Source organism: Tachyglossus aculeatus, chromosome 18, assembly GCF_015852505.1.
Source record: "Tachyglossus aculeatus isolate mTacAcu1 chromosome 18, mTacAcu1.pri, whole genome shotgun sequence".
In the NCBI taxonomy this organism is placed as follows: Eukaryota; Metazoa; Chordata; class Mammalia; order Monotremata; family Tachyglossidae; genus Tachyglossus; species Tachyglossus aculeatus.
Genome location: NC_052083.1, coordinates 29,895,210 through 29,918,983, shown reverse-complemented (window position 1 = coordinate 29,918,983; position 23,774 = coordinate 29,895,210). Strand labels below are relative to the sequence as shown.

Below are 23,774 nucleotides of genomic sequence, written 5' to 3'. Positions count from 1 at the left end.
CCCCACAGCACTTTTATATATTTGTACAGATTTATTACTCTTCCCTGCCCACTGGCACTTACACTCTTACAGGGTAGATAAATGTAAAAATATTTAGAGCACTGTAAAAATAAATAAATGGAGCAGACATGAGGAGGGTGTGAATAAATTAACAAGCACTAGAGTTGGTCTGGAGGAATGATATGGCTCAGAGGGCTGAGAAATTACTTGTGGAAAGTGTACTGGAAGAGGTGGGATGTGATTTGTTTTACAGTATTAAGCATTTACTAGGTGTCAAGAACTGTTCTGAGCAATGAGGTTCAAGCACAAGATCATAAGGCTGCCCACATGGGGTTCAGTCAATCCCCATTTTAGAGCTGAGGGAACTGGGGTGAAGAGAAATGAAGTGACTTGCTCAAGGCCACATAGTAGACAAGTGGCAAGACTGGGATTAGAACCCAGGTCCTTCTGACTCCCAAGCCTGGGCTCTGCCCACTAGGCCATGCTGCTTCTTGAATGTGGGAGAGCTGTGGTCTGTCTGATGTGATTAGGAGATAGGGGATCCAGGGGGAGCGAAGGGCCTGAAGTGAGGGTGAGGTACTGTGCTAGGAAGGTTGTTATAGGAGGAACGAAGACAGTGAGTTGAAGAATAGTGGGTGAAGACAGCAGATAGAGAAGGTGGGGCAAGATGGCAGAAAGCCTTGAGGCTGATTGGGAGGAATTTTGTTTGACAGGAAGAGGGCCAGGAAGCCTGCAGAGGGTTCTGAGGGGAGGAGAGATGTGGGCCAAGTAATGTTTTGAGAAGATGTAGCAGCATGTACTGGAGTGGGGAGGGCCTAGAGGTAAAGCGATCAACAAGGAGGGTGATGCAATAGTTTTAGCTGTGGCAAGACCTGGGTAGTATCATTTTGGGTGGTGAGGAAATGGCAGATCCAGGAGTTGCTGTGCGTGAAAAACCAGTGGGATTTGGCAGGAGTCTGAATGGGAGAATTGAACAGCCCAAAATTAAGGTTGACACCAAAGTTACAGGTTTCTGGGACAGAGGAGATGGAGGTATTGGCTACTGAAATGGGAAAGGTAAGGGGAAAGATGAGAAGTCCTGGGTCTGTCTTCCCCACTAGATAGCGATTACCCAAAGTAATGGTGAATATTGAGTGTTTACTATATGCAAAGCATTGTACTAAACAACTGGGAGAGTACAATAAAATAGAGTTGGTAGACACCAATGCAAACTCCTCGAGGGCAGAGATCATGCCTGCTAAAATTTTACTCTCCCAAGATCCTAGTACAGTGCTCTTCATACAATAGAAACTCAAGCAACACTATTCTTTCCGTACTTTTTAAACACTTGATATTCACTGCACCCTTAGCCTCACAGCACTTAAGTACCTATCCAGAATTTATAGTAATGTCTGTCTCGCTCTTTAGACTGTGAGCTCCTTATTGGCAGGAATCATATCTACCAAATCTGTTGTACTGTACTCTCCCAACCGCTTTGTACAGTGCTTTGCACAAAGTAAGCATTCAATAAATGCCCCTGACTGACTCTTTCTACTATTTTGTAAGTTCACTAGGCTTTCTAGCTAGAAACTCCAACAGCGTGCAAAGCCCGTCAGTGTGCATGTGAACAGCTTTGGAACAGATAAATATACAGGTTATAGAAGAAATGAGTGTACTTATATTTGAATTTTGTGTCCCATTTTAGTCATAACAAGAGAGAGAGAGAGAGAGAATGAACAAACACAGAAAGGAGTGGACAAAATGGCCATGGTGGGGGTCGGATACTTTGGAAGGTTGAAAGGAATTTAGGTGGTAAAACTGAAATTCTCTCATTTTCTCTCTATCTCTGTCTCTCTCTGAGAAGGCCTAGCCTGCTGGAATTACGGATGTTGTGTTATCAGCCCTCTGCTCTCCCCATCTGCTCCCAGAGGAGAGGGAGAGAGGTGTTACTGCATGGTGTAAACTCCTCCGATTCAGCAGATGGGCTCCCTCCATGACCCAAACTGCAGCCCTCTCCAGGTGGCCCACGGGGATCGTTTTAGCCTCGTTGTTGTTGCCAAGGCTCCTCCCCATCCATCTGTGTCCCTATGAGAAGCCCCTCTGAAACAGTTGAGTGGAGGGGGGGGGCAGCCTGCTCCAATAGCCCTCATCCACCTTGGTGGTCCTTCTTGGGGGCAGGGGGAGAGGGGAAAGGGAGATGGTTACATCAAGAGGAACGCGGAGGAGGAAGCTGCCAAGTAACCACACCTGATCCAGGGACTGGTGCATCTCTGTCAACCTAGATTTTTTTGACCACTTTTGGGGAACTTAAGCAAATGGAATTTGTTGAGGAATCACTGTAGATGCTTCATTTAAGGTTTCCTGATCTGGGGCTGGGTTTGTCATGGGCCCATTTGCTCTCACTTGGAGGACTTGGTTCAAGTACTAGATGAATTTCATCTCCCTCACCCTTTCCCCCTCAAAGCGAACCACGGTAGTGTGTGTGACTCCACCTCCTCCTCCCCACCCACCCCTTTTCCTGCAGAGAGGAACAAAAATAAAAGCCAAAGGCCGGTTGCCTGTTTAAAGAGTGACGACAGGTTTGGAAAAATACAGCCAGTCCTCCCCTTGACAAGCTGAGAGACAGAGAGCCTGGGGCCTAGTTGGGAAGAACACAAGCCTCTGTCTAGAAAGAGGTGGCAGATGGCAGGATTCTCCATAGACCACTGACCAATTGGAGGAATGGAGGTGGGGTCGGGGGGGGGGGAGGGGGTGGCATCTGGGATGGAGTCCCTGATTTTTTCCTCTCAATCAATTTGCATTAACAGGAAATCGCTTGAGGACTGATACCCCCCAACCCCTCAGACCTGGAAAATCCCCAAACTGAACTGCTTCTCTCCTTTCCCACCCCTCCATCCTTCTGCAGGGGAGGTGGACTGACAGGGAAGATGGTCTGAGCGGGAGAGAGAAACTCCGTTTTTTAATATAACAAGTGAAAATGTGGACCCAAACCAAATTCTGAGCTGGCCCAATTAGTTTATTCTCCAGCCAAATGTAATTCTCCAATTGATCCAAAGAATATATTCCTTTCTGTTTCCGTGATGCTTACTCAGCTACAAGCCTCCCCCCACCTTTTAGATTATTCTATTTTTAAGGTGCAATTTCCATCTGCCTTTTGATCTTATAGCTCGTAAGACATTTAGCCAATAATATAATCCATCAAGGGCCAGTTCCATTAATCTCTTTGAACCTAGGACTGTCTGTCTAGTCAGGGCTTCTGATTAGCGGTAGTTTGGAGCTGTTTCTCTCCATTTCTGAGATAAAAGATAGGAACAAAGGAATGATTCAGGGCTTTTTTAAAAAACATTAATGATTGCTAATAAATGATAAATAGTTGTTGTGCAACAGCTGTTATCAAATAACTTTATTTTGAATCCTATCCATCCGTTTGCTCAAATGAAACCTCAGATAAGGAAAGGCAACAAAATGGGGGAATATGGCTGAACAAATTAACTGCCTTGCTTGACAGCTCTAAAAAAAGCCTCAGCCCATGATAAAAACTACAATTAACCCCTAATTTCTATTACTTTTCAGATGTTTCTTCAAACTCCAATATTAATACATTCAGACAATGAAAGGTTAAATGACCCTTAACTTTTTTTTCCTGCTCAAGTGACAATCCTATTTTACTCATCTGAGAATGAACATCTTTCTTGCAGTCACACGTTTGCAAGGGAATTCAATTCAGACCACTCCCTCCACTGCTTATTACACTCCAACAGCCTCTCTTTTACAGCATGTTGTTTTAAGAGATGCATTTATTCTTATTTTCTGGAGTTGTGCTTAGGGGGTCTCTGGGGACGGCACTGGGGTGGTGGGTAGTGTTTGGTGATTTCTCAGATAACAACAGCTTCACATTTCGGTGGAATTTCTATTTGCCAGTGAGCTGCTGCCGCCACTAGCCTGATTGATATATGACTGCAATGGCACTTTTCCATTTGACATTCTCTCTCTCTCAGTGCCAGTGAGTGAGTGAGTGAGTGTGTGTGTGTGTGTGTGTGTGTGTGTGTGTGACTTAAACAACAGCTCTAACTTTTTTGTGTGTTGCAAATATAAAAGGCAAGCCATGTGACAGAGGGACAGAAGAACAAAAGCATTTGGAAGTAACGGGACCTCTTTCAAGCTCTCAGAAAAGTCCAAGAAGAAAGAAGCACCGTATTCTCCCCAAGGTAAGCAATAAAATAAGAGCTTACTGCTTTTCTGAGGCTATTTCTCTTTTCAAATGGAGCATTTGATCATTCTTTCAGTTAGAGGCATGCTAAGTACCACGGTCTAATTTAATTTGTATCACTTTAGAAAAACCTTGGATTAAAATTCTTTGCATCTTATCGTTATTTTAATATTTTGAAATTACATGTCTTTGGAAGCCTACACCAGATCAGTGCCAAGCTGTGTCCTAGAGCTCGGGATCGCAGGGACCTTATCTTTCATTTTTGGCTCCCTCCCCTTGTGTTTTTACCTGGAATTTTATAATCAATCATGTGAAAGGGAATAAACAATACTGCTCCTCCAGCAAGAATTCAGAGAAAGAACCTCAGTTATTTTCTGCACTGTCTTTTTCCTGCTAGAATGGGAGTTCTATTGATGTAGGCAAGTCTCCTAGTTTTGTAAAGAATTGTTTACTTTTATTACTACTAACGTAAGCTGCTGCCTTCTTGCCAGTTATTTGCCGGAGTGCCTAGAATCATCTGAAACACAACAGGCCATGTTTATTTCTAGAAGTACTTTTAATTTGCCCAGTGGATTAATCTTAACTTCTGGGAACACTGGCCATGATCTGAACACCATTGGTTATAGATTAAGAGGGACTTAAGATAAGACTTTGGCTAAAGACTCAGGAAATCCACAGTGGTTGTCTTGGCTGATTCACAGAGGGTTAAATTTAGTAGGCAGCTTACCCCTTTGGCACAACCAGTCACACAGTGTGGAAGTCCAAAGAGTAAATGTGAAAGGAGGATGAATCAGTTCCTGAACCCATGGCTGTATCTATGTGAAAGAACCTTCAAATTCTCTCTAAGGAATTTGTTTCCTTCAATATCTTGGCATCGTTGTTTTCCGGAATAAAGCTCTGAGTGGAATATCTCTCTAAGAGGCACGAGCAAAACTGTTTTCTTGTTTGGGGAAAAAGAAGAGCTTGACTGTGAGCAGAATGCTAATATGTCAGAGAGCAGTATAACTGGAGTTCATTGTAAAGGATAAAATCCAAATAGAACTTTAGTAAAGATGACAGATTCCTATATCTGCTAACCTTCAGATGAATAAAAGAATTCTGGAAGACTGAAGCCAAGAAATTCCAATAGTTCATAATTAAAAATAGATGTGAATGCTTGAAAATGCCTACTTTTATTTTTAATTTCAAAGAATATTATATTTGAATTGCAACCGAGGGGGGGATAAGTTTTGCTTCTGAGGTTCAGTGGAAACTGAATGCTATCCCTGAAGTGTTCACTTAGAAATCGGGACAAGGTTTTTCAAGGGAATCAACCTGATTTCCTTCAGTTCAGCATTGCTCCCTGACATGTTACTCTCTGAAACATGCTGCCTGAGATGGCTAAATGGCTGTTTGAGAGTCCGGTCTACTACCTTACAGTATAGGAGAGTACCACCTGCTTTACAGGGTTTTTTTAAATCTTAATTCTCTTTAATAACTTTCCATACAACTAGGTTGAAATGCAAATTTTGCTTTTGATGTAGATACTTTAGTAGACTAGCTTTGGGATAGACCAGGTTTAAGGAGGACCATGGAAGAAATCAAATGGATTTGGTTATAAAATTTTATAATGAATTTTGGGGATAATAACACAGCTAGAGCCTTCAGCCAACAGGAATTAAATTTATGAACTCATTATTCAGGTCATTATTTTATGGTGCTAGAACACTTAGTTCTCTATTTTGTACCACTTCGTTTTAATCACATATGACACACAGGTAAGGGGAGAGTTGGCAATGGCTAATCTCCATATTAGTGTACTGGGTAACAGCAATTATGCTCCTATACCCAGTATTTCACTGGAATGAAATTCAGGTTTCAAAAGTCAGTGCCAAGGATCAAGCAGGGCAAGGGAAACATTTTTACACTTCTGCTGCTTTCCCTCTATACCGTAAGCTCATTGTGGGCAGGTAGTGTATCTGTTAACTCTGTTGTATTCTCCCAAGTGCTTAGTACAGTGTTCTGCACTTAGTAAGTGCTCAATAAATGCTCTTGATGATGATCACTCATTCCTTGCTTTTGTCCTGGAAAAGAATACAAATTTCGCTGGACAAAGTAACTGCTAGCAGTTAAACTTCGTATAGCAGCAGCAGCAGTAGTGGTAAGTATTTATTGAGCACCTACTGGGTGCTTATTAAGTGCTTGGGAAAGTAACACAAAGAAGTGGCAGGTTCCCTTTCCACAAGCAGCTTACATCCTAACAGAGGAAATGCAGAGTTACTCTCAAATCACCTCAATGGGTGATATTCACCCCACCCTGGCCCCAAAGCACTGATGTACATATCCGTAATTTATTTTAATGTCCGTCTCCCTTCATACTCTAAGCTCCTTATGGGCAGGGAACATGTCTACCAACTCTGTTGTACTGTGCTCTCCCAAGCATTTAGTACAGTGCTCTGCATATAGTATATATACATATGCAGTGCTCTGCTGAGCGCTGCTGGGTACGGACCATCTCCATATGTTGCAAACTTGTACTTCCCAAGCACTTAGTACAGTGCTCTGCACACAGTAAGTGCTCAATAAATACGATTGAATGAATGAATAAATAGTATTCAATAAATATGATAGATTGATTGGTTGATGGGGGGCATTTGAACTGACTCCACAAGTGGGGCAGAATCTGACAACTACTCATCTCCACAGAGTTGGCACCTTTGCTCCGACACTCTGCAACAGCAACAATTCTGGTAGGGTCCTTGAACTGCTGAGGTTTCTGAGATTTGGGAAAGGAGAGGTGACCACTTTTCTCCAAGGACCGCTTCCCATTTACCCCTCTCCCCAGCTCTATGACCCCTCCCCGATCACCAGGAGCCCCAGGAATACTAGGAACTTCCCCAAAATGCTAGTACAGGAACCGATCCTGGGATGACAAAGTGATTGGATGCCCGACCCACTGGATCCCCAGCCCGTACTCTCCCCTGTGATGAAAGGTGAAATAGAGGGGCCCAGTTAGCCCATTTCCATAACACCCCATTTCCCCACCAATCTCTTATCTCCTCCCTGAGGGGTGGTGGGGTGGCGGGGATTTGGGGTAGGTGGCGAAGAACCCTGTTGTCTGGAGGCCTGTCTAGGATCAGCTGTTATTTCCTTTTTATGTATGTCATTGCAGAACACATTAAAGTTTCTCAGCGGTGGCATGAATGGAATCTCTCTGATGCTCCACCTCTCCAACTTCACAGAACAATCAAGGCAAGGTTGTAAGCTTTTGAACAGCTGGCAGGCTACATAATCCTTCCTTCTTTTACATAAGCCAATTCAGAAAGGAATCTGGTTAGTGTTGGCACTGCCACCCTGCATTCAAGTTACAGGAGCCCTTTCCTCCTCTCCATGCCCCCTTTCAGGTGGTTAGAGCTTGGTGCTAATAACACCAAGGTTGTGGGTACAATCCCCCTATGAACCCCTTGCCTTATGGAGAAGCAGTGTGGCTTAGTGGAAAGAGCACAGGCCCGGGAGTCAGAAGACCTGGATTCTAATCCTGGCTCCTCCACCTGTCTGCTGTGTGACCTTGGACAAGTCACTTCACTTCTCTGTGCCTCAGTTACCTCATCTCTAAAAAATGGGGATTAAGAGTGTGAACTTAATGTGGGACAGGGACTGTGTCCAACCCGATTAACTTGTATCTCCCCTGGAGCTTAGAACAGTGCTTGGCATGTAGTAAGCATTTAAGAAGAACCATTATTATTAATGAGAGGCATTCCACCTACTGCCTAGCTCCAATCCAAATAGAAGGTGGGGAATAGCTAGAGCTTTCCTTTTAAAAATGAGTTTTCCTAGATCCACATTCATAGTTGGAAAGATTTTGCTGCAGAGTTGATTTCCCTGGCCAGCGGCTCTCAATGAGGCTTGTGGGGATTGGGAGTGGCGAGAATGATCCACCCCAGTCCACATCGACACTTCTGAGTCTTTGGCCCAGTGGGTATTGGGGCAGGGGGCTAGAAGGGCTTAGGGTGCCAGTTCTGGCACATCTACTTTGGATACCAACATCATACCCTGGAAGAAGTATTTGATTAGAACGAGGAGGTTGCTTTGGGAAATCCAATGAATGGGGAAATTTAATATAATTGCCCCAGTAGAGTGGCCCGACTTTAGCAGGGCAGCTTGAATCATGGCACCAACTGGGGCAGTTGAAGCAGCATTGTGTAGTGGATACAGGATGGGCCTGAGAGTCAGAAGGTCATGGGTTCTAATTCTGGCAGTACCACTTGTCTGCTGTCTGACTCTGGGCAAGTTGCTTCACTTCTCTGGGCCTCAGTTACCTTACCTGTAAAATGGGGATTGAGATTGTGAGCCCCACATGGAGAAAGGGACCGTGTCCAACCCGATTTGCTTGTATCCACCCCAGCACCTAGTACAGTGCCTGGCACATAGTAAGTGCTTAACAAATACCATAGTTATTATTACTATAACAGCTGGTGAGGAAGAAGGGGCATATCAGCCACTATGAAAGTACCCCAGATCCTCTGCTTTTGTCTCTGATAATAATAAACAGCAATAATAAATCAGGTATTTGTTAAGCACTTCCTTTGTGCCCAACACTGTACTAAGCACTGGGATAGATACAAAACAATCAGGTCCCACATGGGGCTCAAGTCTAAGCAGGAGGGAGGACAGGTATCAGTGCCCCATTCTGCAAAGGAACTGAGGCACAGAGAAATTAAGTGATTTGCCCAAGATTAGACAGCAAGTAACTGGCAGAGCTGGGATTAGAAACCAGGTTCCCAGACTCCCAGGACTGTGCTCTTTCCACCAGGCAACACTGCTTCTCAGCTGGCCTCAAAATAGCCCTAGCATGGTGGGGAAGGAAACGGTTTACCTGAACACATGGGTGGGAGAGAGCCCTCTGGGAGGCAGAAGCAAAGGGGGGCCACTGGGTCTCTTTCTGCATTTATATATACTTCAACCATTCCCTGTGAGTTGATGATGGAAAGAGCCGAAGCTAGGCAGTCAGAAGATCTGGGTTCTAGTCCTGACTCCATCACTTCCTGCTCTGTGACCCTTGGCAAGTCACTTAAGTTCTCTGGGGCTCAATTTCCTCATCTGTTAAATGGGGATTAAATACCTGTTTTTCCCCCTTGGTCTGTGAGCCGGGTGGGACTGGGACTATGTCTAAACTGACTGCTTTGTTTTCTACCCCAGCACTGAGCACATACAAATACCACAGTTATTATTATATCATCAATTGGACAATGTAAACTAGCAGCATAAAAACTGATGGCTTATTAATAATAGCAGGAAGCACCTTTCCAATCCAGTAAACACTGTGCAACTTATTTAGGCCCTATCCTTTGATGTCAGTATGTTTGCATCAATATTTTCAGGTGGAACTGGGTTTACTGATCCCTTAAGCTTGTGGATTAGCAGATAATTCAACTGTGCATGGAAGGACTAAGATAGTTCATTAATTCATCCATGTTTCAAATGGAAGGTTGTGTAACTCTTTGGTGAGGTCCTCCCCAACTGTTTCAAAAAGATGTTGCCAATTGGAAATTTCCAACACACAGCTCCGCAACTGAAAAAACCCACACAAAACCCTGGGTGGCTTACTTGGTGCTAATCCACAGAAGTTACCTATCACCCACTCTCAGAATTCCCTTCTGAATTCAGCATAAAGGTGCCCAATCTGAAATCCTGTAAGATTAACTTTTCCCCATCCCGGGCAATTCCCATTGAAAGTTTGAACTCTGTGGCTATTAAGGAAGTCTGCTAAATGGAGGTCCCTACTTCACTGAAATTGTAGTTCTGTAGCTGAAAGCATTGAAAAAGCCACTAATGGAACATTAAACATAATTCTCTTCCACATGCTTCCCCCCCCCCCCACCCCCCACCCCCCCCCCCCCCGGGCTTTGACCTTTCTCTTCTTTGCTAGGCTCTTGTCAAGAAAAAGAATGGGGTCGAGATCCTGTGGGTTTGGGATCCTGTAGGACAATTACTTTCTAAGCCTTTCTTCAGTAAGGTCACGACCCTACTGAGACACTTTACCTGGGATTCTGGATTGCTGTGTTGGGATTGGCCAGGCGAGTCTGCCTCTCTCTCTTTTTCCCCATACTCCAGAATTATTAAGTTTGTGGAGACCAGGATCCATGGTTTTAGGATATCTACCTAGTGTCAGCATGAAGAAATACTCTTTGTGTCTCTTTCCAGAGTCTCAACCGAGATCTATAGTCTCTTGAGACTCGGGATTTCCACAGCCCTAAATCCTCTTGTGCAGCTTTTTTTTTTCCATCATGTAAAAATCAGCCTACATACACCTAAGCAATGGTCCTTTACAAAAGTAAGAGTCATAATGATGGAGATAATCAGGTTGGGCAAAGTTCCTGTCCCACATGGGACTCACAGTCTAGGTGGGAGGGAGAACAAGTGGTGAACCCCCATTTTACAGATGAGGAATCTGAGGCACAGAGAAGCTAAGTATCTTGCCCAAGCCCACACATTAGGCAAGTGGCTGAGCAGGGATTCAAACCCATGTCCTCTGACTCTGAGCCCCAGGCTCTTTCCGCTAGACTATGCAGCTTTTGAAGAAACCCAAAATTTTCCCATCTGCCAATAAAAATGACATGTCCCCTCCTCATTCCTCCTCTTTACCATTACTTATTATTATGATTAATTATCCCCTTCCCCATGGTAAAAGGCAGGTGCCAACCAGGAGTGTAACATGGCCACACGGGGTGTCCGTCAGGGACAGTGCTCCACGTGCCTCAGGGTCTGATATTTTTGTTTCAAGGCCTAGCCTCCCTCCTCCTGGGCTGGCACCGCTAAGCTCCGTGGCCAGGAAACACCGCCCACGTTCCCAGGGCAGGGAATGCAGAGGCCTGATGGCAGAGCAGGAGTCCATCACACTGAATCCTGAGGTTCCAGTGACCCCCTCCAACACCCCAAAATGGACTTCTGCCAAATGACTTATTCGATCTCGAGTTACGACTGGTGCCACATCTGTTGAATATGCAGTGGCGAGCGGCTCCTTCTCTGGCATCTAACAGTAATAACTGGGGAATTATCTGTTAAGTGCTTACTATGGGCAAGGCACTGAGGTGGATACAAGGAAGTCAGTTTGGACACAGCCCCTATCCCGATGGGGCTCACAGTCTTAATCTCCATTTTACAGATGAGGGAACTGAGGCACAGGGAAGTGACTTGACCAAAGTCATACAGCGGACAAGTGGAGGAGCTGGAATTAGAACCCATGTCCTTCTGACTCCCAAGCCTGTGCTCCGTCCCCTATGCCATCTGTGAGGGTCACGGGTGGCCACCTTGCTGGGTGTCCAGTATGATGCCTTCCCTCCAGGTAGCTGAAATCCAGGATTATTTAAGATAATAATGGTCCTTCTCTTCTGCCTTCTCATTGCACACCTTTAAGTCATTCCTTCCCTATGATGGAAAACTAAATCATTCTTAAATTGCAGAGGAGTTCAAAAAGGAAAAGAAAGGCACTCGGGAAAATACATTTTTGTCTTAGTTTATATGTTGTCTTAGTTCAGTGCTGGATGAGGAAGGGAAGACATGTGAAAACATATTAGGATTCTGATTTCCCCTGAAATTCCCTACTGCTTTAATCAAAAGTGCAAATTGACTAGTGCTTCCCGGCCTGGCGACCCAGACAGATAGGGTCTGCTCTAGGCGAGCAGATGTCTTGAAGGAGAAATAAAATGTCACCTCTGAGGCAGAGGATATGCCATCTGTAAACAGAACCGGGAGTTGTGCACAGCATGTAGTTCCACCCAATGGAAGTCTTCAACATTAATCCCAAACGGACAACACCTTGGATGAGAGCGAAGATGAGGCTGAGCTACGCAACGTGAAGCCGCCGACAATAACGGACACAGTAGACTGCAACTGCTGCCTTGCTCCAAAGGACAGGCTCTCCAGGCAGCCACAGTGAAAGGGGACTGTTGATCCCATCTCACAACAGCCTGGTCTTTTCATCACCTCCCCTTTCTCCCCCATCCACCCCACAACTCACAGGCAGTGAAACAAATAGTAGATCTGCCTAGAAATCACAGCACCTTTCTCCACTCAGTTTAACATCCTCCTCTTGAAAGTCAAATGCCACAGATAATAAGCCAGCCTGACTCTACAGTAAGTTTGTCCAGTCCTTGTTTTAAAACAACATTTAAAATTAACTGTTCTAATGCAACATTAAATATGAAAACCCGACTCCAAAATTCTACTGATATATGAACTTGCCGTTTTGCACACCCTTGTCCATCACCTGGGGGAAAAAATATTCCAATGGCTTTCTGAAAGCCTGTTCTTACTGACAGTTCAAACATCGAACCCAATGTTGCCGACTTCTGATTGTCAAAGAAGGTGCGTACCTTAAGAGTGATGAAGATGTCCAGGTGTTGTCCAGCTCTGGCTCAGTGCTCACTATGCCTAGCTGTACCGTATTTTTTTATACAATTGATCAAGACTTTCACTTCTGTAGGTCCTAAAGTGGAAATACAATAGAGGTATTCTGTTCAGCACAGTTGGACATAAACAATACAGCTCCACATAACAGAAATGGGGGTGTTACTGTTCACAGGGCCAGATAAACAAGCACAGGCTATGCTGTCCAAGAAGTCTCCTAACAGTGGTGGGTTATTTTATTTATTTTTTTAATGGTATTTGTTAAGCCTTTACTATGTGCCAGGCATTCTATTAAGCTCTGGGGTAGACACAAGCTAATCAGGTTGGACACAATCCATGTCCCACATGGGGCTCACAGTCTTAATCCCCATTTTACAGATGAGGTAACCAAGGCCCGGAGAAGTTGAGTTGCCCTAGGTTACAGCAGATAAGTGGAAGGGCTGGGATTAGAACCCAGGTCTGTGCTCTAGCCATTAGGTCATGCTGTTTCTGTGGGGTAGCCACCAAAGTCTTGACAGCATCTCCATCATGGCCACTGTTCAAGGATAAAAATAGTTTTAGATATTTCTTGGAGAGACTCTCAATGCAGAGGTACACAGCTAGAAGTAAGGGGTGTGAGAGGGTAGCAGAAAGTCAGTTTTGGCCAGGAGACTCTCTTCAGTATTACTGCCCAACCAACAGTATTAAGTGCTCACTGTGTATGGAGCACTATATCAAGCAGTTGGGAGAGTAAAATAAAGTTAGAAGACAGGATTCCTATCATTGAGAAGCTTACAATCTAGCAGGAGAGGGGTGGGGTGAGCTACTAAGTGCTTATGGGGTGAGGACTCAGGTCCATTGGTGGGGAAATAGGGTTGGAAAATGAGAGATTAGTTAATGAAGGCTTTCCTGAGGAAACATAATTTCAGAAGTGCTTTGAAGATGGGGAAAGCATTAGTCTGCATCATCAGAGGGAATGAGTTCCAAGCAGAAGGGAGGACATGAAGGAGAGGTGGATGGTGAGAGCAATGAGTGGGAGGCACAACAAGAGGATGGTGTTGAGGAGTGAAGTGTGTGGACACTGTTGTAGTGGAAGACATCCATTAGGACCCCCAATATTAATCATGGCTCCATCCAGGCTTAATGATGCTGCCTCAGAAGAGGGAATTAAAAAAAAAAGATAGAAAGACAGCAAGGGCAAGAGACAGAGAGAGAGAGAATGTGAGCGCAAATGCTAGACTTAGACGGTGAACTCCAGGTGGGACAGGCACTGTTAGACTAAGTAGGAGGGAGGACAGGTATTGAATTCCCATTTCACAGATGAGGGAAACTGGGGCATATGGAAAATTAAGGACTCACTCAAGGTCACCCAGCAAGCAAGTGGTAGAGCCAGGATTAAAATCCAGGTCCTCTGACTCCTGGGCTTGTGCTGCTCCTCTAGGTGTGCAGAAAACCAACACCCTTGCTGCATTAAATATCTATTTGCCCTCTATTTAGACTGTGAGCCCCATATTAGACCGGGACTGTGTCTGACCTGATTATCCTGTATTTACCCCAGTGCTTGGCACATAATAAGCCCTTAAGAAGCACCACAATTATTAATAATGTACACTCTCTGCTCTTTACTTTTAAACATAACATCACTGCAAGTTCTAATAATAAAAACCAGAATTTCCAAGAAAATCTAGTCTTTCTAAGTAGTGGTAACAGCACAGGCATTGCAACCGCTTACGGCACTGATGTTTAGAGTCATTTCTACCTCATTTTCCTTGCTACTACTGAATTTCAGATCATGTCAATAGTGAGCCTATACACCACGGACCCTCTGGCATTCCAGATTACAGCGAATGCTCAAAACACAGGGAAACTGCTGGTGTGGGACTTGGTGTGTAAATACCAAATGTATTTCCATTAAACTTAAGGTGTTCTGGAACAAGAGGAGTAATGCTACATATTTCAGGTGTGCTTCCTAATCAGCAGGGCTAGAATTGCTCAGGGCCAATAATATAATGAGCTTTACAAGTTGGGCTCAGAGAGTGGGTAAAGGCCAAATGGAAATTCAGCATTATTGGCAGCCAGATACAGAATGGACAAGCACTGTGCAAGCTTCCTCTTGGGACACCCCCTCTGCTCATTAATTCTGACCCCTTACCATTCTGGGGTCAGAAGCCTTCAGTGATGGCTTAGGGAGTAACTTGGATAGAGAGGCTCTTGGAAATAAGGATGTGACCACCCAACTCATTCTCATTTGGGGCCAAGGCCAGGGAGTCCATCTTTAACGAGGAGGGCAAATTATTTTCATCCCTTGGAACATGCATTCTGGCAATTAAAGTCAACATGTGCTTCCCTTTAATCATCATACCCTTCTGTGTTGAAAATACACATGGCAAACCTCAATGAGGGGAAATACCCTAATGGGAGCCAGACATTACAAACCTATCGTTTAATGACGGGATGGCCCTTAAATGTAAAAAAAAAAAAAAAAAAAAATAGAAATGCCTTGAGATAACCTCCCCCATCCCATTAAAAGTGACTACTTCAGAACTGACTTTTGGTTCCTAAGTGTTTCTTGGCCACCCGGAGTCCTATGTGCCTTATTACTTGTGTCTGCTACTTTCTCAAAGTTAATCAGGAATGTAATTTACATTTTATTTCCAGCTGTCCAGGAGACATTGTGACGGATTACAAGACCGACACATGAAAATAAAACCCCCAGCCTACACAGGACAATGAGACCAAGGAGGCTCCGACTCGAGTTTGCATTTTCCTGGGAAAGAAAGGGGGTTCCTGAGATCTGAAGGTATTTTTTTAATGCTCTGCCTCCCTCTGCTGTAATTTCCGAGAAGTTGTTCCAACGATGAGAAATCATGTCCTAGCAGCAGCGATTCCTATGCTCTCCCTGCTGGCAATGATGGGAGACACAGACAGCAAAACGGACAGGACGGTGCAGACGGAAGCAGATCCTGGGCGATGCATGAGGCATCACTATGTTGATTCCATCAGCCATCCATTATACAAGTGTAGTTCCAAGGTAGGTGCTGCTTAAAGATCCATCCCTGTGATCGACCATGGGCGCTATCCCCCAACAGGTTTCCAGCATCTCTCTTCCTTTCCTGAGCCAGGAGACTCATGGTTCTCGAAATAGCTCCTTGGGGATTTGAGAAGGAACAAGCTGGCTACCAGGTGAGCCGCTCACTGGCTCCATCATTTTAATGATAATTGTGGTTTTTATTGTGCCAAACGCTGTATGGAGAGCTAGGCTAAATACAAGATAGTCAGGTCCCACAAGAGGCTCACAGTCTAAGTAGGAGGGAGAACAGGTATCGGACTCCCATTTGGCAGATGAGGCACAGAGAAGTTAAATAATAATGATGACATTTGTTAAGCGCTTACTATGTGCAAAGCACTGTTGTAAGCGACTTGCACAAGATCACACAGCAGGTAAGGAATGAAGCTGGGATTAAAACCAAGGTCTTCAGGCACCCAGGTCTGTGCCCTTACACCTAAGCCATGCCCTTTACTTATGGAGTACCAAGTGTGTAGTGCTAGAGAAAGTATACCAGAAATATTAATTATAATATTGAAAATAATGGTATTTGTTAAGCCCTTACCATGTGCCAAGCACTGCAGTAAAAACAAGATAAGATAAAAATCAGGTCGGACACAGTCCCTGTCCCTCATAGGACTCAAAGGCTGAGTAGGAGGGATAACAGGTGTTGAATCTCCATTTTGCAGATGAGGGAACTGAGGCACAGGGAAGTTAAGTGTCTTGCCAAAGGTCACAGCAGGCAAGAGGCGGAGCCGGGATTGGAACCCAGGTTCTGAGTCACAGACCCATGCTCTTTCTAATAGGCCATGTTGCTTCTCAAAGGCATATGTACCCAGTCCTCAAAGAGTTTACAATCTAACGGGGAGATGAACATGAGCTTCTTGAAAATATCGGGAACAGGAGGAAGAACAGGGGCACAATCTTTAAAGTAGCACAGAAATAGAAACAGCATGGCCTATTGGAAAAAAAAGCATGGGTCTAGGGTTCAGGGAACCTGGGTTCTAATCCTGACCCTGTTACCTGCTGTGTGCTCTTAGAGAAGCCACTTCTCTATGCCTCACTTTCTTCAACTCTAAAATGGAGATGCAATATCTGTTCTCTCTCCTACTTAGTCCGTGAGCCACCAGTGGACAGGGACTGTGTCCAACCTGATTAACTAGTATCTACTTTAGTTCTTAGAACAGTGCTTAAAACATAGTAAGGACTTAAATACTATATATAGTAAATACTTAAATATAATATACCGTGGCTCAGTGGAAAGAGCCCGGGCTTTGGAATCAGAGGTCATGGGTTCGAATCCCGGCTCCGCCACATGTCTGCTGTGTGACCTTGGGCAAGTCACTTAACTTCTCTGAGCCTCAGTTACCTCATCTGTAAAATGGGGATTAAGACTGTAAACCCCACGTGGGACAACCTGATCACTTTGTATCCCCCCCAGCACTTAGAACAGTGCTTTGCACATAGTAAGCACTTAACAAATGCCAACATCATTATTATTATTATTATTATACACACACACAAATAGAGATATAGATAGATATATAATAAACGCTGTGGGCAGGTTTGCTGCAGTCCCATTCCACAGGACCCCAGAGTAATCCTGAGATTTGGGGGATAATGGGATATTTAGCCAGCCTATAACTGCTATATGTGCACAAGCATATCAAGAGGCTGTTATGGTAACAGTCACATCAATGGCAGAATTGGAATTGAAATGTTTGTGAAAGCTTTAAAGTTCACATCCATGAACCACTTCTCACTTTCAGTTTGGAAATAGTTTTCTCTGAGTCTTTCTGTCTCAGGATAGAGATGATAAATTATCTAGGATTCCATGAATAGCAGCCACTTATGCTGGATTGATCCTAGGAATTAAATGATTAGTGCTCTCTGCAGATATACTGGGATAAGATGCGCTCTTAAAATGGTGATTTTAAAGCATATTTGGAATATCCCTTAGCAATGCTCTAGAAATTGCTAATGAATAATGTTTGTGACACTCAGAATTAATCCTAAAATTAGTTTGCTATTAATTTATCATTTCTTCTGATGCTCACATTTAATTCAAAGGATTTTTGTTAGATTGGCATCAATTCCCTTTGTCCATTATTGAGATATGATTTGGGAAAGTTATACATTTTCCACTCTAAAAAGCTCTTCAACTTATTTCTACTTGCACAGTTTGACATTTTTACTCAATAGTGACTGAATTTATAAGCTTGAATTTTTGCAGGACCATGAGCTTTAAGGAAATGAGCAAATTAAAAATAAAATGAGAAGGTTCTTTTGCAATTTTATGGCTCAAAAATGACCAGACAAAGCAAGCTTAGAGGTAGATTTAGTAATTTAGTTTCTCATCACCCCAGAAAAGGCAAACAGCCAAAGTGCTTTAGCAATTTCCTTCATTTTCCTTGTCTTCACAGCCTTCTTTCTTACACAAACAGACTAGGCAGAGTACATTGCCTGAGGGGACTGCTACAGCAAGACTCAGGAAGGGAAATTTAGAGAGAAGTCACCCTTGGAATTTATTGGGGATTTACTATGTGCCAAGCACTGTGCTCAAAACTTGGGCAGACAGTCAGATCAGACACAGTCTGTCTCACAGGGGGTTCACGATTTAAAAAGGATGAAGAGCAGGTATCTTATTCCTGTTATTCAGATAAGGAACCTGAGGTCCAGAGAGGTGAAGTGATTCAGTCAAGATCACACAGCAGGCCAGTAGCAAAGCTGGGAATATAATCTAGGTCTCTTGATTCCCAGTCCCAATTACTATATCTAGACAGAGAGGTGAAGAGGAAGAAGGATAAACTATTCAGCACAGACCATATCAGTAACTGCTCTTTGGCCTTCCCCAAACTAATCTAGAGGGACCCCAAAAAGATTCAGAAGAGGAGGAATATAGAAATGCCAGTCTAAAAAGTCACTGGGAAAATCTGAACCATCTCTTTCGTAAGAACCCGAATATAACATAGGAAGAGATATCGTATAGGATCTATCCTGGACCTAAGCCCTATTATTCAGCACCAGAAATCCTGATTTAGATAATGATAGAAATTTGGAATAGATAAAAAAAAAGAGAAAAGACACACAAAATCCATGAGATCTTATTGCATCTCTTCTGCCAACAAAAAACAGCTCAGGACAGAATGTTCCTGACTGCTTTGAATATTGACAAGACCTAGTGATTCTGCCCAAGAAACCTTTTTCCAAAGTGCACTTTAAGCCTTTATAGATGAAACCTTGGGGCAATTAATACAAAGGACTGGACAGTCTCTATGGGGCTTTAACATGTTTGATGGGCAGTACTTAAGGATGAGGAAGTTTAGAGAAGATACATAGAATACATACATGTATTTAGATTTTCTATTTGGAAGCCTGAATCTTGTAGCTATGGAAGTGATAATTGATGAAAATGATGAAGTGATATTAGAATCTTTTTACAGCTCCTTGTCCCAACAGATGGAAGGCATAGAATTCAGACTGTCCAGTTCCACTTTTCTTGTGATTAGTTTTGAAACAGAAAAAAAAAGAGCGCACCATTTAGAAATTCTCTAGGCCAGACATTTGAAAGAGAAATACACCATGAATGAGCCTTGATTTTTGCCTAAGGCTAAGCATTTGGCCAGAGAAAGAGGAAAGTCCACAAAGTTGCCCAAAGTAGTTAAAAGTATGTCATCTAAACACATCTGCACCCATTCAACTGCAACCATCCAATCTGATGGCCTTATCCCCTACTATTCCCTTTAATCATACCCATATCTCTCTATCCATTTTAGGATAGGCATGTACCTTTAGGATACCTTTCTCTGGACCCCACTGCAGAATCCAGCTATTCCCCACATCCCTCCTGCCCAAACTCCACAAACCAGAAACGTTCACCCACTGCCTCAGGTCCCTCTTCAACCTGGTTTCCTACCATTTCCATCCATTGGGACCACCCTCTATAAGATCACCATTAAGCGAACCCCTTTCTAAATTTAACTGACTCTGTTCCTCAACATCTCTTCTGCCTCTGACACTCTAGAGTACATCATTCTGAGGAAACACTACTGACCCTTGACTAACAGTCCTCTCTCCTCCTACCTCCCGGGCCCAACCTTCATCTTTTCTGCTGCCTCCCTTTCATTCCCTGTGGGTCCCCCTGCCCGACTTCCCTTCTCTTTTTATGCCCACTCCCTTGCAGAACTCTTACCCTTTCCCTGTCAAAATATGGCAGTGGTACCTTAGGTTAGTGCTGCATATTGTCATGCCTTTTTCACCCCTCTAGACTGTACGCTCTTTGTGGGAAGGGAATATGTCTGTTATACTGTCCTCTCCTAAACACTGAGTGTAGGGCTCTGCCCACAGAAAGTGCTCAATAAATACGGCTGACTGATGTCTTGGGGATCCCGTGCAGGGTGTGAATTTTGCTTCCGACTAGAGTAACATTCTCTGTCCACCCTTTCAGATGGTACTGTTGGCTCGTTGTGAGGGGCGCTGCAATCAGTCATCCCGCTCAGAGCCTTTGGTCTCCTTCAGCGCCGTCCTCAAACAGCCTTTCCGCTCCACCTGCTACTGCTGCCGGCCACAGACCTCCAAGCTGAAGGCCCTGAGGCTCCGCTGCTCGGGGGGCATGAGACTCACAGCCACCTACCGCTACATCCTTTCCTGCCACTGTGAACAGTGCAGTTCCTGAGACCTGCCCCACCATGGGCAGGGCAAGATAGACTGGTTATGGCAGCCGGGGATGCAGGATTCCTGGGACATTGACGGAAGCTTGCTGCATTCCATTAGCATTTGATTACTCCTGCCAAGGCTCCTGAAACCAGCCCAGCTTTGAGAGAGGAAGGGAATAAAGAAGCTACAACCGTTGCTCTGGTCTACACTGGTCCTGAAGATTAAAGCCTCACCAGCTTTTTAATACTGATGAGAAAAAGAAGCCAGGGAGTTGTCTTCTACTTTCCCCCCATCAGCCTCCCCTCAAGTTCAGACTTCCTCTTCTTGAGCTCCCAAAGAGAAGTAGATGACTGTGTCGGCCTGTGAGGATGATGGAGAATGCTAAAAAGACCCTGTCCAAACGTGTCCCTGTAGAGACAGTTCTCAGTCATGTGGCAAGAGGAAAGGAAGGGGCGATGTGGACACTAAAATAAATGGAGGCAACTCTGGAACTGTCGATTGACAGTGGGAAGACAGTACAGAAATAGGTGGAGCTCGGATTTGGGCAGTTGTGCCCTGTATGGGAAGAAAGGCAGACAATTGGATGGAGAGAATTTAAAGAAAAAAAAATGTCTGCCCCAAAATATAGACACAGTGGAAGATTCAACTGTCCGGGAGTAAGTGTTGACAACAATGAATGGGCATTGAGATGCAATGAGACTGAACGTCTCTGACAGTAGACAAGCCAAAACACTAATTGGATTTTCCTCTTCATATTGTAATGGTTTTGATTGGATGCTGGTAATGGTTGCACGTTGCTTCTTTCCAAATCACCAAGTTCCTAGGTCTCTAAACAGTGCCACCGACATTAAAAACAGACGGAAACTGTTGAGGAGAATTTCTTGTGAGATACCGGAAGGTCTCAAGCCAGGACGTATCCCTAAGGTCAACTGGGCTGAGCGTTATAGGTAGAATGATGCATTTGGATGGTCAAAAGCTCCATCAACTTGGCATCCGCCTGAAGAAAGTTTCAAGTGATTTCATTTTAAGTGGAATTGATGCTAAAGATTAATATTTCAAAAGCCTGCACCTTATGTGCTCTCTGAAAGATGTAGGAATTAGTTGCAGGGCCAAGTCAGTGTATTTGTGCATGCAAATCAAAGAATTTCATGCATGATCCAAGGTTTGTGTGTATTTTTCTGTAACTAGGCATTTTGGTGGCATGATTCACCCATCACAAAGGCCTTGCTCATCTTTCTTGCAGTATGTCTTTTACCCTCAGGATCATTGTTATCCCCACCCAGAGAAAGTCATCACAAGATCTGCTCAATCCCAGGTTTCAAATTAAAACCAGATCTTTACCAAACCATTTTTTTCAAACTTTCTTTGCCCTCTCTGGTTTTTGAAGATTTGTTTTAAATCAGAGGGAGTTGTTGCATGCAGGGCACAGTACCAAGCACAGGAGACACGATCTCTGCCCTCAAGGAATTCAAAATCTAATGGGAAGATTTTCAATCTCTCTCTTTTGTTCCTCCATGTCCCAGATCTAATAAGGCATCAGTGTGGGATGACGCCTGGTTTCTCAGGTCATGAGAGTCAGGGAGCAGTCCCCCTGAATTTTGTCATTCCCCTCCAGACAAATGCCAAAAGATCCACACCACCAGAGGGTGGGGAAGCCAGTAAGGAAAGGGAATCTCCAAAATAATTATTTCAGAGCCTAAATTGGGATTCGTTATGTTACTTAGGAATATCAACAATAACAATGCTCAGAATAGCTAGGACAAATTGAGCTTCAACAGGAGAGTGCAAATTCCTTTTGACTGACAGGCCAAATTCCAAAGGTTACACTAGCACTGACAGCACATAAATGAATTTGAAAAATTAAGTGCAAGCTGGATGAGTCTCTAACCTAAAGAGTTTGTTACAGACTAGATTTAGATTGAGACAGGATTGGTCTCTTTAGCTCTATCCTTCTTGCCGTCAAGGCAAGGAAAGATCAAGGATTGAAGAAGAAATCTTCTCTGATTGGCTATTTCCCTCCTGTCTCCATTTTCTCCAATGAATGGATGGAGACAAGAGTTTAGTGTAAAGGGAAGTTCAGTATGGTCCTTTGAGGAACCTAGGTTCAGTAGGATTATCAGGTCCCTAGTTACTCTCTCTGATAACTGAGACGGGGCAAAAACAAAACAAAACAGGGCAGGGGGAGGGATAAAGACAGTACAAAATACCCAGTGTGGGATATTGTTAGCAATGAAGAACTATTCAGATTTTCCCTGAAGCAGAAAAACAGTTTTAGGCACTTCCAGAGTCTAATACTCACTGATTTAGGGGAGAGGAAGAATGAATAAATACAATTGGGTCATATTAATGATGGTCTTTCTAGAAAAAAATTAACTGCTATAACACATTAAAGAAATGGAAATAAGAATGTATTAAATTATCAGCCTAAAAATGAAATGTGTAGTAACATTCTAAATCCTGTACTGGAATGGGAAGCAGTAATGAAAGAGGTAAAAATCCATGCTGTTTTTGTTAATGTTTAATTTGTTCTCTTGGTTATCTGTTGGCATTAAAAAGACTCCAGCAGAAGGCAGTGTGAGAAGCAACATGGCCTGGGAGTCAGAAGGACTTGGGTTTTAATTCTGGTTCTGCCACTCTTCTCCTCTTAGGCAAGTCACTTAACTTCTCCGGACCTCAGTTACCTCATCTGTAACATGGGGATTAAGACTATGAGGCTCAAGTGGGACCTGGGCTGTGTTCAACTTGATTAGCTTGTATCTACTCCAGTGCTTAGTACATAGTAAGTATTCATACCATTATTATTAATTAATAAGGATCACCTGACCGTAGGGGTGCCCCATTTCTCCAGGGACCTCATTCCAACTCAGTGTTTTTATCATATTTGTTAAGCACTTACTTTGTGTCAGACACTGTACCAAGCCCAAGGGCAGATACATGCTAATCAGGTTGGACACAGTCCATGTCCCACATGGGGCTCCCAGTCAATCCCCATTTTACAGGTGAGGTAATTGTGGCACAGAGAAGTTAAGTGACTTGTCCAAGATCACACAGCAGAGACAACTGGCAGAGCCGGGATTAGCACCCAAGTCCTCTGCCTCCCAAGCCCATGCTCTATCCACTAGGCCATGCTGCTTCCCAGTGGCTTTCTAAGTTCTTGGAAGGAAGGGAAGAAGACTAGGAATGGACATTGTCTACGAGCAGCTGTGAAAGCCATTTCACCACAATTGCAAATTGGTCTTCCTTAGCCAATGTTTCAAAAGATCTGAGAAGTCCAAAGCCCATGTATGAGTGGAAAAAAGTTTGAGGGGTATTGTTCTTAAAGGAGCTCAATGAATATTTTCAACAACAAAAAGGAAATTTAATGATCCTCTAGCAGTTACTGGAAAATCACATGTAATCTTTACTCATTATAGGAGAAGGCAGAGGACAGTTTCAGATAATTGTGCCTTTTAGCGGAGTCTTTTAAAAATGGGAAAATTAGTCATGAAAAGCTATTGCAGTTTGACTTAACACTGA

General features: G+C 43.8%; 1 protein-coding gene across 4 annotated transcripts; it reads left to right on the top strand.

Moving 5' to 3' along the window:
* Positions 1–3,914: 3,914 nt before the first annotated feature.
* LOC119939920 (norrin cystine knot growth factor NDP) lies at positions 3,915–22,884 on the top strand. 4 transcript variants are annotated; one of them, XM_038759939.1, is made up of 4 exons: positions 3,915–4,187; positions 7,341–7,425; positions 15,215–15,587; positions 20,050–22,884. In XM_038759939.1, the coding sequence occupies exons 3-4, from the start codon at positions 15,414–15,416 to the stop codon at positions 20,275–20,277; spliced, it is 402 nt and encodes a 133-aa protein (XP_038615867.1). In that variant the 5' UTR covers positions 3,915–4,187; positions 7,341–7,425; positions 15,215–15,413; the 3' UTR covers positions 20,278–22,884. The 4 variants fall into 4 exon arrangements, with proteins under 4 accessions (XP_038615867.1, XP_038615868.1, XP_038615869.1 ...); XM_038759940.1 differs by lacking the exon at positions 7,341–7,425; XM_038759941.1 differs by lacking the exons at positions 3,915–4,187; positions 7,341–7,425 and adding an exon at positions 11,676–12,304.
* Positions 22,885–23,774: the final 890 nt, after the last annotated feature.

Excerpts from the sequence above, each read along its gene's own strand:
- LOC119939920 (XM_038759940.1), top strand. The coding sequence starts at position 15,414 with ATGAGAAATCATGTCCTAGCAGCAGCGATTCCTATGCTCTCCCTGCTG. Across the intron at positions 15,588-20,049 it reads TATACAAGTGTAGTTCCAAG|ATGGTACTGTTGGCTCGTTG; the intron begins GTAGGTGCTGCT and ends CCACCCTTTCAG.